This window comes from Homarus americanus, unplaced genomic scaffold (assembly GCF_018991925.1).
Source record: "Homarus americanus isolate GMGI-L3 unplaced genomic scaffold, GMGI_Hamer_2.0 scaffold46842, whole genome shotgun sequence".
Lineage (NCBI taxonomy): Eukaryota > Metazoa > Arthropoda > Malacostraca > Decapoda > Nephropidae > Homarus > Homarus americanus.
In genome coordinates this window covers 54,390-71,738 of record NW_024729010.1, presented here as the reverse complement: position 1 = coordinate 71,738, position 17,349 = coordinate 54,390, and the positions used below count along the sequence as shown (strand labels likewise).

General features: G+C 44.1%; 1 protein-coding gene across 1 annotated transcript; it reads right to left on the bottom strand.

Moving 5' to 3' along the window:
* Positions 1-1,518: 1,518 nt before the first annotated feature.
* Positions 1,519-16,392, bottom strand: LOC121866282 (extensin-like). The gene is made up of 4 exons (XM_042365900.1): positions 16,377-16,392; positions 14,672-15,406; positions 2,120-2,282; positions 1,519-1,651 (listed from the first exon to the last, which is right to left on the bottom strand). Exons 1-4 carry the CDS (start codon positions 16,390-16,392, stop codon positions 1,519-1,521), a joined length of 1,047 nt encoding a protein of 348 aa, XP_042221834.1.
* Between the last annotated feature and the right edge of the window lie 957 nt (positions 16,393-17,349).

Sequence of the window (17,349 nt, the reverse complement as noted above, 5' to 3'; positions counted from 1 at the left end):
ATAACTACCGTCTCATACTCCTACAGCCCAAGAATAACTATTACTATTGATATTATACTATTATTTATATTACTACCATTACTACTATAACTAAATACTATTACTGCAGCTCCTCCGTCTCCTCTTCCTCCTCCAGGGTTCATACAGTCCTTGGAAGAAGAAAAAAAGATGGATTGTCAAGACTCCCTCCCCTCCCCCCTGGACCTATTACACAGAGAGCACTACTTACGTGAACTTATAAGCAACAATATATTTAACAGCAACATCACACAAACGGGGTTGAACACTCACGTAAACTTGTAAAACAGCAAATGTCTCGGGATGGCAGGCTAGTATTGGGCGTTAACTGAGTACTATAATAAACTGAGTACTATAAAAACTGAGTACTATAATAAACTGAGTACTATAATAAACTGAGTACTATAATAATTTGAGTACTATGATAAACTGAGTACTATGAAAACTAAAGTACTATAATAAACTGAGTACTATGATAAATTGAGTACTATAATAAACTGAGTACTATAATAAACTATACTATAATAAACTGAGTACTATAATAAATTAAGTACTATAATAAACTGAGTACTTACTATAATAAATTAAGTACTTTAATAAACTGAGTACTATAATAAACTGAGTACTATAATAAACTGAGTACTATAATAAATTAAGTACTATAATAAACTGAGTACTATAATAAACTGAGTACTATAATAAATTAAGTACTATAATAAACTGAGTAATATAATAAACTGAGTACTATAATAAATGCGAAAAGTTTGATTGTGCGAAAAAAGTACAAACTCATAATATGGGAAGACTAGAATGCACCGATTATATCATGAGATTATAGTGGTCACAGTCACCTCTCCTTCAGGATTATTCTTTATGGCTGCAGATCTTACTTCCTTATCCTCGTTTACCTCCTCAGTACATTTGACTGACTCACCATGGTCAGTACACAGTCCTTGTTGCCTCTCATCAGTTTGTCAGCTGACCTTTAAGAGATGAGTCACATCTTCTTCAACTCTGGAGATTCTAGTTTTTCTCTGATCTTTTGCGCTATTTGTCTGGTTCTCTCAACACTTCCTGGTGCTGTTGGTTTTTCTTTGCTCTGGATGCCGGTACAAGGATCCCTTTGGTGATAGGCACTTTTATTATCCTCCCCGTTCCCCCTCTCCAGTCTCTGCAGTTATCAACGATCTGTCGCTTGGCAATAAGAGTCTATCGTTCATGTTCTCAATAGTCACTTCCTTGTTCATTCAACTGGAGACTGTCCAGGAGAGAGGAGAAATAGCTGCCTCACAACAGTCCGTAACTCATCATATTGCATTTCTCCAGCAAGATGGGAGTGCATCAGGTTGCTGACACCGTCCTCACCTGCTGGGTCAAACTTCATGTATTTCTCAGTTTCCTCTGATGATATACAGCAGAACCCGGTGAGTGACCAAACTGGCTGATTACTTAGTCACATACAGCCATCCATCCAGCCAGCCTCCACCATTACGACCAGAGTTACGGGTCAATCCCTACATGTTGTTCTCTGTAACCCATACGTCGGGGATCCTTCCGGGCCATGAGGTTGACCAAGAGGTAGATAGCTGGGGATTCCTCCAATAACTTACTCACTGTGACCACAAGGAAATCTCTGCAAGCATCTCTTAAATTGCATCTTTATCTGATGCAAGATTGCCTTTGATAAGTTTGCTCTCAGCTATAAACAATACACGTGTCTGGCAGATCAAGAGCAGCCTCCAAACCCAATGAGTTTCAAGGAGTGTATAACACCTGATTCATAAACAAAGTAAAATTAATCTACTGACACGAAGTTTCACCTAATTAAAGTATTCGAACCAAACGTGACCTGCCTTAGCCTTGGTGGGTCAAAGTACAAATCTGAGCGTCCATTTGGTCAATCTTGTCCCCGTGTTGCACCATCATCAGTAACTAATACATGCCCAGAGAGTTATTCAGTGTTAACAAGAAAATAATTATGTGATAGTAAATTTAGCGACTGCCATGGCCAGCTCTGAAGTCAAGTACGGTAACAGTTGTGTTCTGACCTCACACCGAAGTTGTGTGTTCTGACCTCACTCAGCTGTGCTCTGACCCTCACTTTAGGGGAAAGCAATACAGGAAGTTAGCTCCCGAGGGATACTCATCAGGATGCGCCAGTGCTATGTGGTCTGGGGGTGCAAGGAGTTTGTTGGCCAAGCTGGAGTGGACCCGAAGAATTGAGAGGGTCGAGGAAGAAATAGAGGAAGGCCACGTTGGAGAACCTGAAATTAAAGAAAGAGATGTAGAGGATGAAGGGGAGGTGGGGCAGGAGCCAAGGCATTGACGAAAACTCAAGCGAGGAAGGTTGTGAGGAGAGGGAAGACCAAATCAGTGATGAAAAAACACACCAAGGATACGTCAACAACGTCATCAGTAAACATGTGTACCAACTCGTTCAGTCCCTGATAGACAAATTGGACGTTGGGGCAGCCAGGGACAGGGCCACAAAGGAAGGTAAGGTAGAACTTTAATTGTTAGTACCTGCCAGGCAAGGCACTTGGGACAGCTTTTGTAAAACAAAAATAGGAGGGTGTGTTTGCCAGTAGCTTAGATGGACAATATCTATCATAATGTGGAAGAACTCCATTATCTGCCTCAGTGCAGGAGGCAAATGATATTACGGTGTAGGAGTTGAGAGCTTGATAAGTTCAAGGCAGCTATAGATCGTATTAGGAGTAAGGAGGGATCCCTATCATATGCAGTGTCCTGCCTAGAAGGAGAGTGCTGGGTGAAATGCATGGTTGGCGGCAGTTTGTGTCAACGACTGTCTGACAGATATTGCAAAGTCACATTATCCCATTCATTGACAACTTGACAACTTACGGCAGAAGGGACCTTATGCTAGGGATAGGAGCGCACCTGTCTTGGGTGGGGTAAATCCTGGCTGGGTTCCTAGAGGGGCAGTTCAAAGGATATCGGAAGTTTTAAACTGCTAGGGGAAATGATAAGGGCACGGGGTGAGGGAGACTGCAGTGGGTGCGGGTAAACAAAGGAAAGATTACAGGGAAACAGTGTTAGAATGATGGCAAAACTAAATTAGACAGGGAGTTTAAAACTAAACACGGTAAAGGAGGACTCAGAACATTCCATTCAATTTAAATGTCTACTACGCGAACAGTAGAAGTATGAGAAAGAAAATGGATGATATTAGGGCCTGGTACAAAAACAAAAAATTATGGTAACAGTATTCATTGAAACATGGATCAACCTAGGACTACGTGAGTTACCGGTCGAATAATTAAATTGGTGGGTTACAAAAATTGTTCCATACCAATAGGCAGACCAGGAAAGGAGGCGGAGTAGCAATCTATATGTTAGGGATAATCTGAAGGTGAAATAAATAAGGAAAATAAAACTGAAAGTGAATATGTAGCTACCTTGGAAAGTAAATGACCACCGATTAGAAAAATTAATCACAGGGGAGTGGGTTGAGGTAGACCCTCCAATCTTTGATAAGAGTCAATGATGACTTATCTGGGGATGAAATGTGCAGGGCTTCCATGCACAACAAAGTCTGTATAGTAGGCGACTTTTAACCTTGGCCAAATAGATTGGACTGACTCTACGGGTAACTCCAGAATAAGAGGATTTTCGAGACGGCCCAGGACTGTTTTCTAAGTCAACATATAACCGAACCCACCCGGGGTATTAATATACTTCCATTTAGTCTCTGTCGGTCAGAGAAAACCTCCTACCGCAATGTCGAGGTAGGGAAACGAACTTGCAAAACAGAAGCGATCACAAAGAAATCAGATTCCAGTTAGATTTTCAGGGCAGACGTAAGGAAAAATTCCACCAAAGTACCAGATTTCAGGAAGCGGGCAAACTTGGACAGCGCTAAAGAGGCAGCTGGAGAGAGGGGGTGTCGCGCTTTGGCCGTGAACTCCGACAGGTGGCACCGACCTGATAACGAGATCTGAGATTGCCGAGTTCCAACAATTTAAATAATGAGTTACTTCTAATATACAAAGGCAGAAACATACCATACAAAAACTCAGATCAGACAACAATGACCCTAAATGGATAAATAATTATTTAAAGAGCATCATTGGCCAAAGGGAAGGCTATAGGTAGGATAAATCGTGGCGAAATTTACCTCCGGGATTATTATAGGTATTGGGCGAGAAAGCTAAACCAGATAAGGAAAAGCCAAGAAGAGGAATAATGAGGTAAGGATAGCAAGGGGAGGCGAGACAAACCCCCAAAGAATTCTACCAAATGTATCAAACTAAAACACGAGAAAGTGATTGGACCAATAATGCACAGATAATACATGGAAGTCAACATAAAGGGACGAGAAATGAGCACACTTTGAATAAATAAATAAAGCCTTTACCACTGAAATTTAAAACACATGATACCTGAGGCTCCGACTCTATCTAGAGATAGTGAAGAAACAAATTAAGCGTAGATAGTAGTGACTAGTACTCCATGTTAGTAAGCAAATAGACAAAACTAAAGCCTAATACTACCCAGTCCCGGCGAGATATTTTGCCAGAGTATTAAAGGAATGTAAAGAAGAGCGTTAGTATGCTCTTAGCAAAGAAAGTTTAATATGTTCTTAAAAACAGGTGTAGTACCAGAACTGGAGGATAGCGAATGTAATACCGATTTTCAAGAAGGGGATAGATCATTTGATTCCTCTTAAATCTCACTCGGCCTAACTAGTCTAACATCAATAGTAGGCAAATTACTGAAGTTGAATCATTTCAAATCCTATTCGAAATCACCTGGGGAAGCACAGATTGATCAATGATTTCAGCATGGCTTCACAAGCGGGCGTTCATGTTCAATCAATCTATTAACATTCTTTTCATCAGTTTCTTTTTAACTGCAGGTCGAGGGGCACAATTATGATGTGGTATCTCGACTTTAGCAAAGCCTTCGGACAGAGTCTCCACGAAAGACCAATTAGAAAGGTAGAAGCACCTGGCATCAAAGGTAATATCCTTAAAATGGATTCGCGTAGTTACAGGGCAGAAATACGGAGCATTAACGGTATTAAGTCCCATTTGAGCAACGTCACAAGTGGAGTTCCCTAAGGCTCAGTACTTGGACCATTTTATTTATTATATACATAAACGACATAGATATCGGCATAGACAGCAACATAAGAATTTGTTGATGACACTTGCACAGGATTGGTTATTAACTGACGAGGAGTCCGCAAAACCACAGGAAGATCTAAAACAATTTTTCGAATGGCCTGAAAATGGCAGATGAAATTCAAGGTGGACAAATGTAAAGTACCAGTATAGGAGATGTAAAACAGGGAAAACAGATACCAGATGAACAACGATGCCATAGAGAACTGACTGCGAGAGAGATCAGGGAGGAATGATAAGCAGGGAACTCCTTAAGCCAAGCAAAACAATGTGTTTTGCTCGTAACAAGCACAAAAGTACTGGGGTTCATACAAAGGAGGTTAGTTACAAGACTAGCCAGGTCATCCCAAAAATTGTATCTGAGCTTGTGAGACCACACCTGGATTACGCAGTTCAGTTCTTGGTCACCGTATTACAGAGAATGGATATAGAATCTTGGAAGAATTCAGAGGAGAATGACAAGACTAATCCCGGCACAGGGAACCCTTGAGTATAGAGACAGGTTAAAGCATCTAATTTGCACTCTCGAAAGACGTAGAGCGAGGGGCGTCTTGATAGAGGTGTATAAGTGGAAGTCAGGGCTAAACAAAGGGACATTACAAAGGTACTCCAAACTATCCAACCAGGAGCGAACTTGCACAATGGTTTTAAATTAGACAAATTTAGATTTAGGCGCAAAATAGGTAAATACTCGGTTTGGAAACAGAGAAAGGGATGAATGAAATGAAGTTACCAACATCACATTTACCTTGAATACGCCTGAATATTTCAAACATAGGTTGATGCTTATATGAGCAATAGGGTTGTGTAAACGGACTGTTTCAGTATGGGCCAATAGGCCCGCTGCAGTTTCCTCCATTCTTAAATTTATGTTCTTAACTATTGACTCACACAAGGAACTACAACGCCCAAAGTCTTCACTGGCTCTTACATTGGTAAACAACTCACACAACTCGCAAAGCAGCCAAGTATCACTGTTAACTGAACAATCATCTACTTCCCAATTAATTTTACTGAAAGGTACAGTCTTGTCATCAAAACAAAACCGAAACGTTACCAAATAAAATGTTTCAGCTTCGGTTTTATTATGAACTATCAGACTACGCCAAGACTACACACAAACTACTTATCTACCTTATGTTAGGATATTAACGTAAATCCTCTTCGAAATTCAAGTCTAAAATCTGCTACGACATATCCTAAAAAAAAAAAGTTTTGTTTGTCGAAATGAATCCTTGAAAATCCGAGACGCGCTTGTTTACATTCCATCGCGAACGCCGCTGCGAGAGGTTAATGCAGGGCGGAAAATGTAATTTATTAATATCCTGTGTTGGCTGTTGTGTGAGAGTGTATATACAAAGTGGGTTAACTCCAGCATGTAAAGCTTAACTTTTACCTGTAATACAGCCCAGGTAAACACTCTGTATATATACCTGCGACAACTCCACAAAATTACATCAAAGACTTATTTTATAACCTGGTTACGGAGAGAGAGAGAGAGGCGGGCGTTTTGGAACAATGTTACTAAGTCACACCTTATTGGCTTACACTCTTTTATAATAAAGGAATAGTAGTATATAGTTTCATGAGAACCATTTTGTTTCTATATTTTAGTTATATATAACTTTCAAGGGTATAAAAAAAACCGTCTTATGAGCAGCTTCCGTCGTTATTAATTATACTTGTACGTTATGGAAACAGAATATCTTCATATAATTATACGTAACGTTGTATAATTACAATTTCTCGTATTTCATAATCATAATACAAGTATAGTTTAAGAACCTGTTGACACGGGTAAAATAAGTCGTGACACGCCTAAAGCTCGTTAAAACACCAGAATTACCTGAAAAATAGACTACTCAAGTTCTTTTACGTGGGGATTAACGCAAACCTAACCTAACAAAGGAAGCGATATAATTAAGTTTAAAATGCGTAAAATTTAGATTAAATGTCGTAAAATTAACGTTAAAAGCGTAAATTTTACTTCAGAAAACGAAATATAACTTCTGACGTAAACCTTTCTTCAGAAACTTCACTCAACGTCATAGAAAAGGAAAATCAACTCCACTAACTAGTGACTTTGACCTCTGTTTTCGAATCGGTGGACGACAGGCACGACTATGAAGTGGTATATCTTGACTCTAGCAAAGCCTCCGACAGAGTCCGCCACGATACACTGAAACAAAAAGTGGAAGCTCATGGCATTGGAGGAGATATTCTAAAATGGATTAGGGCGTGGTTACAGGTCAGGAAACAGCGAGTGGGCATTAGCGGCAGTAAATCCGATTGGAGCAACGTCACTAGTGGAGTACCCCAAGGCTCAGTACTTGGACCATTATTATTTACTATATACATAAACGACATAGATAAATTTGCTGATGACACTAAAATAGGGCGAGTCATTAAATCTGACGAGGACTCCACAAAACTACAGGAAAATCTAAAAAAAAAATTTCGAATGGTCTGAAACTGGCAGATGAAATTCAATGTGGACAAATGTAAAGTACTTAGTCTAGGAGATGTAAACAGAAAAACCAGATATCAGATGAACAACGATGTTATAGAGAACTGACTGTGAGAAAGATTTAGGAGTAATGATAAGTAGGAATCTTAAACCAAGTAAACAATGTGTATTTGCTCGAAAGAAGGCTATAATGTACTTGGGTTCATACAGAGAAGTGTTAGTTACAAGACTAGCGAGGTCATCCTAAAACTATATCTTGCGCTTGTGAGACCTCACTTGAATTACGCAGTTCAATCCTGGTCACCGTACTACAGAATGGATATAGAATCCCTAGAAAGAATTCAGAGAAGAATTACAAGACTAATCCCGGGCATTAGGAACCTTGAGTAGAGACAGGTCAAAGCATCTTAATTTGCACTCCCTCGAGATACGTAGAGTGAGGGACGATATGATCGAAGTGTATAAATGGAAGTCAGGGCTAACAATGGAACATTACAAAGGTACTCAAACTATCCAACCAGGAGCGAACTCGTAACAATGGTTTTAAATTAGACAAATTTGGATTTTGGCGCGAAATAGGTAAACATTGATTTGGAAATAGAGTAGTGGACGAGTGAAACAAGTTACTAATCATCATCATTAAACGGAATACGCTGGATAGCTTCAACAATAGGTTGGATGGATATATGAGCAATAGGGGTTGTGTAAATGGGACTGCCCAGTATGGACCAATAGGCCAGCTACAGTTTCCTCCATTCTAATGTTCTTATGTCAGTACTTCACATTTTGTCCCGCTCCGCTGTCAAGTCAAGTCAAGTCAAGTCAACACTCAGGTCACGTCAACGCTCAGGTCCCGTCAACGATCTGGTTACGTCAACGCTTGTGTCAGGTTCTTGTGGAATACTCTTTATTTATCCAACGTTCATAAAATATTGTCACTGTCTCCTAGGTGACGAGTCTCCGTGAATATTGTTGGTTTATACGTGGTAACCAGTCCCTCTGAATATTTTAACCTTTAAGTGGTGTCAGACTGTCCGTTTCCTGCGAAATAACCATTGCTTCCTTTATGCCCCGATTCTGTGTAAAATATTCATGTGTTTCACCGGTGCCAAATCCTTGTGAAAATATTCATCGATCTGACAAGGTTCCGAGACTGTGAATTATCTGCTAACCCTTCTCCCCACCCGGATGTCCAGTGCCTCTGAAAAATCAATTATACTCCCAAGGCGCCTCAGTCCATGTGAAATTGAATATGATTTCCCATGCTATCAAGTCTCTGAGAATTATTGTTGTTGACCAAAGGTGTTTTCCATCCCTACGAAGTGCCTGGTGTGTGGAGGTAATGTCCACTGGTTAGTTCCTACAGGCTTGATTCCTGTGAAGAGCGAATTCTTCCTAAATAGGATCCCTCTGAAGAGAAATTGTTTACATGGAGCTGGATCCCCATGAAGAAAGAATATTGAACTTTCTTCTCAAGATCGCTGAGAAAAGTCTATTATATTCTCACGATCTCAAGTTTACTGTCAATAAAGACTATTTCCCCAGCGACTCGGCAGCCTCTTTGGTGCATCAGCTGATCTGTCCTCGTCACAACACTGTCTCGACACAATATTATCATTTCTCTTTACATTATAGCACAGTAATATATATTTATGAGTCATGGAAACATCTGTACAGCATCACACCAACACCTGTACAGCGTCACACCAACACCTGTACAGCGTCACACCAACACCTGTACAGCGACACACCAACACCTGTACAGCGACACACCAACACCTGTACAGCGTCACACCAACACGTGTACAGCATCACACCAACACCTGTACAGCGTCACACCAAATGGGCGTCACGTGTGTGTGACGGACTCAATACAGTAATCGACCCACAACTTTAAGCATGGTCTTAGTCCTCAGTAACCCAGCCCCAACTTCCTCTCAACACTCCTTAAGAATGCTGCAATAGCTGTTGAGCCTGAGGGAGCCAGCTGTGTCGAACCTGATGGAACCACATCCCTTCCTCCTCCCTCCTTCCCCCCCATTACACTCCTCCTCCACCTCCTCCCAGCACTCCACTAAGGCTCCACCAGCATTAAGACCCAGGAAGACAGTGAGCCTCTCTCGCTGTCACTCCACCTCCCATTCAGCAACACATCTCCCCTGGTCAATAGGCTACAAGGGCAGGGTCTACTCCCTTGAAAGTCCTCGAGTCTAAGAGAAGGCTAATGTGAGGTGGTACAGCTGCTGGGAGTGGCCGAGTGTATTAAGTAACGATTGGCGGCCGCTAGGAAGTGTCTGGGTGTGTATGTGTTTTATTCATATACGGGGGTAGACAACCACACACACACACACACACACACACACACACACACACACACACACACACACACACACACACACAAAACACAAGAACACAAGAATGGAGAAGCACTACAGTGGTCTATGCCCCTACTGGGCAGTCCGTTACACCCAACCCCTATCGCTCATATATCCCTCCAACCTATGTTTGAAACTATCCAGCGTTTCAGGTTAATGATAATGTTTGGTAACTTCTACTCATCCACTACTATATTTCCAAACCAATGTTTGCCTATCTCGCGCCTAAATCTAAATTTGTCCAATTTAAAGCCACACACACACACACCTATTTACACTATACAAGACAAACTAGACACATTTGAGATGCAGAAGGGGAACAATAGAATATTCCTCTCTTCATTTAACACCTGTCACGAGGCAGAGGTGGGAGCATCACCTGGCCGCCTGGGGGAGTGTGTGAAGGTAACACCACGGCCGACGGATACAGGTCAACTCGGAACATGACAAAACCAGGATATGAACCCTTTAATAACCTAACCTAACCCTGTCCCGACATGAACTGGAGAACAACAAATATCACCAATGATTTTTTTTAGACGCGTGTGTGTGTCAGGTCGAGTCACGTATAGGTCATGTTACGATAGTTGACGTCACAGGTTATGAAGACGAAAGCAATGTCAGGTGTCAGCTAATTAAGTCAAGGAGGTACAGGTCACTTCGGGAATATGACGTCACAGAGGCAGGTTAATGGTCGGTAGTAAATAATTCGAGGTCAGTCGTGAATAAATTGGGTGAGGCGAAGTACTCTTGATTACTACCGAGAAGGAAGGAAGGAAGGAAGGAAGGAAGGAAGAAGAGAGGGAGAGAGAGGGAGAGGAGAGGAGAGAAGAGAGAGAGAGAGAGAGAGAGATTCTATTACTCCATACTTTATTGCTCCACCAGGTCAATAATGCGGTGGTGGTTTTTGCGGTTTAATCAGCCTGAGGTAGATATGACGCGCTCTGATGATGGTTCCCATAACTACTGAGGAAGGAGGTTGGGGTGGGGGTTGAATTAGTGTGTGGTGGGGAGAGTAGTTGGTGGTGAGGAGAGGAGGAGGTGCTGCAGGATAGTACTGCTCTCTCTGAATCAAAAGTAACTTAAAAATGATATAAAAAATATGCAGAGACTTTACCTGCACATAGCTAACGAGAGGTCTTTGGCGGATAAAAAAAAATTCAGCTATCAGACAGGCCAGAAAAGAGAAGTATATAAGCTGATTATACGTCGCTAAAAAAATCCATCCATCATCCACAAAAACCTTCGGCAGTCAAGTCAGTACAGGCAGACGCAGTGACTAAACACAACCTAAAAGAGTGTTTAATGGAGAGAGAAGAAATCCTCCACGCGGCCCAAAACATACATTCAGTATTCGTGTAAACATCGCCAATGTTGTTAGTTTGACCCCATAAACCGTGTCTCATAACCGTGCCCAGCTTTTATGAGCATTTCCTTCCTTTTATGGGACGGAAAACAGAGCTCCCAGCCTGCCTCCATCCACTGTCCTCTAGAGCATCCACCCATCACCTCAGGCACTCCTCCCTCCTAGAGCTCATCCCCTAGAGCACCATCCCACCCCCGAGCATCCCCACCCCTCGAGCACCCATCCCCACCCTTGAGCACCATCCCCCCCTGAGCACCCATCCCACCCCTAGGCACCATCCCCCACCCCTCAGGCACCCATCCCACCCCTTGAGCACCAATCCCCTCCCTTGAGCACCCATCCCCACCCCTAGAGCACCCATCCCACCCTAGGCACCCATCCCCACCCCAGGCCTCATCCCCACCCCTCACCCATCCCACCCTAGAGCACCCATCCCCACCCTAGAGCACCCATCACCACCCCTTGAGGCACCCATCCCCCACCCCTAGGCACCCATCCCACCCCAGCACCCATCCCCACCCCTAGAGCACCCATCCCTTCCCCTTGAGGCACCCCATCTCCGCCCCTCAGGCACCCATCCCACCCTAGAGCACCCATCCCCACCCTGAGCACCCATCCCCACCCTAGAGCACCCATCCCACCCTAGAGCTCCATCCCACCCCTCAGGCACCCATCCCACCCTCAGGCACCCATCCCCCACCCTCGAGCATCCATCCCCACCCCTCGAGCACCCCATCCCCACCCTCAGGCTATCCCACCCTTGAGCACTCCACCTCCCTGGGCTCCACCCCCTCCTAGGCACCCATCCCCACCCTGAGCACCATCCCCACCCTCAGCACCCATCCCCACCCTCAGCATCACCCCTCCCTTGCCACCCCTGGAGCACCCATCCCACCCCTGAGCACCCATCCCCACCCTCGAGCACTCACCCCTCCCCTGAGCACCCATTCCCACCCCTAGAGCACTCCCCTCCCCTAAGACATCAGTACTGCCCAAGGACAGAGATAAATAGTAAGGAAAGGTGAAAGATGGAATAAAATGAAAAGGAAAAAGAAAGAGATAAAGGAAAGATGACAGGTTCAACAGGTGAACTGGAAAAAAGTAAGAACGAAAGAGAAGGGAATGTAAGTGGGGTGGAAAGAGGAGGAATGAAAAAGGGAAAGGAGACAGATGAAAGAGGGAATTAGAAGAGAAAACAATATTCTAGCAGAGGGGAGAGGGGTAACGCGACCACCAACATGATATATTGTCCTCAGCACAAGACAAGCTCCTAACTTGTGTACACCATTTCTTTGACCGAATATTTTCCTTATTGCAGTGGACATTGTCTTATGAATTTTTACCTATAGCCAAGGATCACAGTGCTGGAGGATCAGAGTCGTAAGATCCGTGTCCAGTGAAATCCGTAACCCAAACATAACCTAACCTAACTTTAACAGCAGAACGATAACATCCCCTCACTCATAACATCAACCACTTCGTTCAGCTTAACTTTTTTCAATACAATTTCCTTCTCCCAACTCGAGACTTTTGACAGCAGTTCAAACCCGACGTCCACACATACACACATACACACACACACACCTCCTCAACCACCACCGTTTTGATGGTTAATATTAGTGTGAAAGAAGCTAGTATAATCTTCAGGTAGTCAGCCTACATACACTCACCATCAGCACTTAACAATTATGAGTCGTGTCTCTCTGGTCCAAGAAAGACAAGAAAAATGGCCAAGAATAAGTTGAAAATACTGGGTCGTCCTTGAGGCTCGAGGGTGGAGTGGCAGCTCACTCGTATGAAAACATTTTCCGTCTTGTGTGAGGGCATGAGTGACATTCAGGAGTAGTCTGAGCGTTACTCGAAAACGACCTCACCGACACTTGATACTGACCCAAGCGACAGGTAGGAGTGGCCCAAGTGACAAGCGGCCTTACTGATGTTGTTTGAACATTCGAGCACTCAAGAGCGGCCTGAATAGCACTATACGACACTTAAGAGAGCCTGAGTGACGGTGGGGAGTGGGTGACACTCTGGAGTGGCCGGAGGTCGGAGGAAGTGGGCCACATAAGCGATTAAGGTCGCCGGTAACTCGATTTTCTATAGAGTCAATACCGGTGGAATAAGATTAAGATAACTAGCCGGGATATTGGTACACCTGGGGAGGGGGTAGGGGGGAGGGGGGGGCCTGGGGGTGTAGGTGGAGGGGGAAGAGAGGAGAGGAGGGAAGGGGTGCAGGGGAAGATATGGCGGGAGGAGAAGAAAACAAAAGCAAGAGAGAGAGAGAGAGAGAGAGTCAAAGGGGATAGGACAAACTGAAGAGACCAGAGGGAAATGCTACGAAGGGGGAGGAAGCAGGAGTAGAAGTCACAAGGAGGGAGGAGGAAGAGGGAGAGGAGGAGGAAGAGGGAGAAGAAGTAGAGAGAGTGAGAACAAATCAGATGGGGGAGGGGAGGGGAAGATCAACAACTTCAAGAAAAAACCGATAGCTTATAACCGCTAAACAAAAACAACAAAAATAAATAATAATAATAATAATAATAATAATAATAATAATAATAATAATAATAATAATAATAATAATAATAATAATAAATAATAATAATAATAATAATAATAATAATAATAATAATAATAATAATAATAATAATAATAATAATAATAATAATAATAATAATAATAATAATAATAATAATAAATAATAATAATAATAATAATAATAATAATAATAATAATAATAATAATAATAATAACAACTTCATGGCAGGATACTTCACCCTACTGCACTATTTCATCACATTACACACAACGAAGTACATAACTGAGTGTACCCAGTCCAGTGCACACGGCTGGGTGTATTCAACAAAACTTGCTTCAGGTGAGTGTACTCGAACCCACAGCCTCTGGGTACCAACCAGGTGGAAATCTTATTAGTTTCAAAGCTGATTATCGCGTTAGAGGTGGAAATAAAATTCAGCACGACCAGTACACGACACCTTCACCAGTACACGACACCTTCACCGGTAACGACACCACCACCAGTACACGACACCACCACCAGCACGACACCACCACCAGTACACGACACACCACCACCAGTACACGACACCTTCACTCACACGACACCTTCACCAGTACACGACACCTCCACCAGTACACGACAACCACCACCAGTACACGACACCTCCACCAGTACACGACACCTCCCATACCATCAAAATTGTAGCGAAATTGATAATGAAAAAAATCTAATTTTTCTTTCAAGATTTTCAACTCCAAAGTTCTTATTTGAGCCATTCACCGTCGCGTGTTGGTGGCGTGGGCTGGAGGTGTTCTTGGCGTGGGCTGGACGTGTTGGTGGCGTGGACTGGAGGTGTTGGTGGCGTGGGCTGGAGGGTGTTGTGGCGTGGGCTGACGTGTTGGTATGGGCTGGACGTGTTGGTGGCGTGGGCTGGAGTGTTGTGGCGTGGACTGGAGGTGTTGGGCGTGGGCTGGAGGGTGTTGGTGGCATGGGCTGGACGTGTTGGTGGCGTGGGCTGGACGTTTGGTGGAGGGCTGGACGTGTTGATGGCGTGGGCTGGACGTGTTGGTGGCGTGGGCTGGACGTTGGCGTGGGCTGGACGTGTTGGTGGCGTGGGCTGGACGTGTTGGTGGCGTGAGCTGGAGGGGTTGGTGGCGTGGGCTGGACGTGTTGATGGTGTGGGCTGGACGTGTTGGTGGCGTGGGCTGACGTGTTGGTGGCGTGGGCTGACTTGTTGGTGGCGTGAGGAGGGGTCGGTGGCGTGGGCTGAAGTGTGGGTGGCGTGGGCTGGAGGTGTAGGTGGCGTGGGCTGAGGGGTGGCGTGGGCTGGACGTATTGATGGCGTGGGCTGGACGTATTGATGGCGTGGGCTGGACGTATTGATGGCGTGGGCTGGACATGTTGATGGCGTGGGCTGGACGTGTTGATGGCGTGGGCTGGACGTGTTGATGGCGTGGGCTGGACGCTTTGATGGCGTGGGCTGGACATGTTGATGGCGTGGGCTGGGTATGATACCTACAGTGAGGTGAACACTGAGGTGGACAGGTTAATCTGTAGCGGCTTCCCCTTGATCCTCTCACCTGGGGGCTACAGGTGTGAGCTGTGATCCACCATCTATCAGGTACACGGTAGATGACCCTCCCAACAAGCTCGACTGAACAACACCCACTGCACTGCCTCTACTGAACAACACCCACTACACTGACTCTACTGAACAACAACCCACTACACTGACTCTACTGAACAACACCATACTACTTCACTGAACAACACCCGCTACACTGCCTCTACAGAACAACACCCACTACACTGCCTCTACTGAACAACACCCACTACACTGACTCTACTGAACAACACCCACTACACTGACTCTACTGAACAATACCCACTACACTGCCTCTACTGAACAACACCACACTGCCTCTACTGAACAACACCCACTACACTGCCTCTACTGAACAACACCCACTACACTGACTCTACTGAACAACAACCACTACACTGCCTCTACTGAACAACACCCACTACACTGCCTCTACTGAACAACACCCACTACACTGACTCTACTGAACAACACCCACTACACTGACTCTACTGAACAACACCCACTACACTGCCTCTACTGAACAACACCCACTACACTGACTCTACTGAACAACAACCCACTACACTGACTCTACTGAACAACACCCACTACACTGACTCTACTGAACAACACCCACTACACTGACTTTACTGAACAACACCCACTACACTGACTCTACTGAACAACACCCACTACACTGACTCTACTTGAGCAACACCCACTAATTAACACGAACTGGTAAATCCACTGAAATACATCCACTGAATTATATCCACTTCAAAAACTCTATATAATATTCAGTAGATAACTCACCCACCTCAATGACCCCCTTTACCTTTCCCACTTCAATACCCCTCCACCTCATTGAACATACCCTCCCCACCCAACACCACGAATCACTTGCATCTCCCCACATCGCTCTGGGGAGAAAAAATAACTCCCCAGATAAACAATCACACACGTGCAGATGGCAGGGAAAAATCCAGCGTTTATCCCGACATCAGTAAAAAACAACATTTGATCCAGTGCTCCGCCGTCAAGTGAAAAACAAACCCGATACACTTTTCTTTACCACAATGGAAAAAGATTTATATACTGAATGTACCTTAAAAAAAACAAAACAAACATGATAGGACACGCACCAGAAGTATGTTACCAGAGGATCGTCGGGAAAACAAATAAAAAAACAACAACAAAAAAAGCAACAAATCCTCCCCCGTTATAAAAATGTAAATAATACAGGACAAACAAACTTTATCACCAATTTTTATCACAGAAGTAAAATATTCTTCAACAAACAAAACTAAACAGAAACAAAGGAAAGATACACAACATCATCCACCCGAGAAAATTATTCACACACATAGGCAATACCTTGATTCTCTCAGCAAAACATGTCGCGTTACAAGGCTGAGACTTTGTGTTTATGTACATATTTAATCACTAACTCACTCAACCACAAAGGAGCAAAAATAATATTCCAGTAAATGAGACCAGAAGAGACTGAGCGGATCCTCACTACAATCACCCGTCCCCTCACTATCATCACCCGTCCCCCTCACTACTCATCACCCGTCCCCTCACTATCATCACCCGTCCCCTCACTATCATCACCCGTCCCCTCACCATCATCACCCGTCCCTCCCCTCACCATCATCAACCGTCCCTCCTCATCACCTGCCTCCCCTTCACCACAATCATCCCTCACCACTATCACCTGCCCTTCCAAACAATCACCCCTCCCCGTCAAAACCACCATCACCCACCTATCCATCCACCCACCCACCCATCCACCCACCCATACACTGTCTCCCCCAGCCATCCACCACAGCGAGTTATGTTATCCCGTTTGTCTTGCAGGAGTTAACTAATT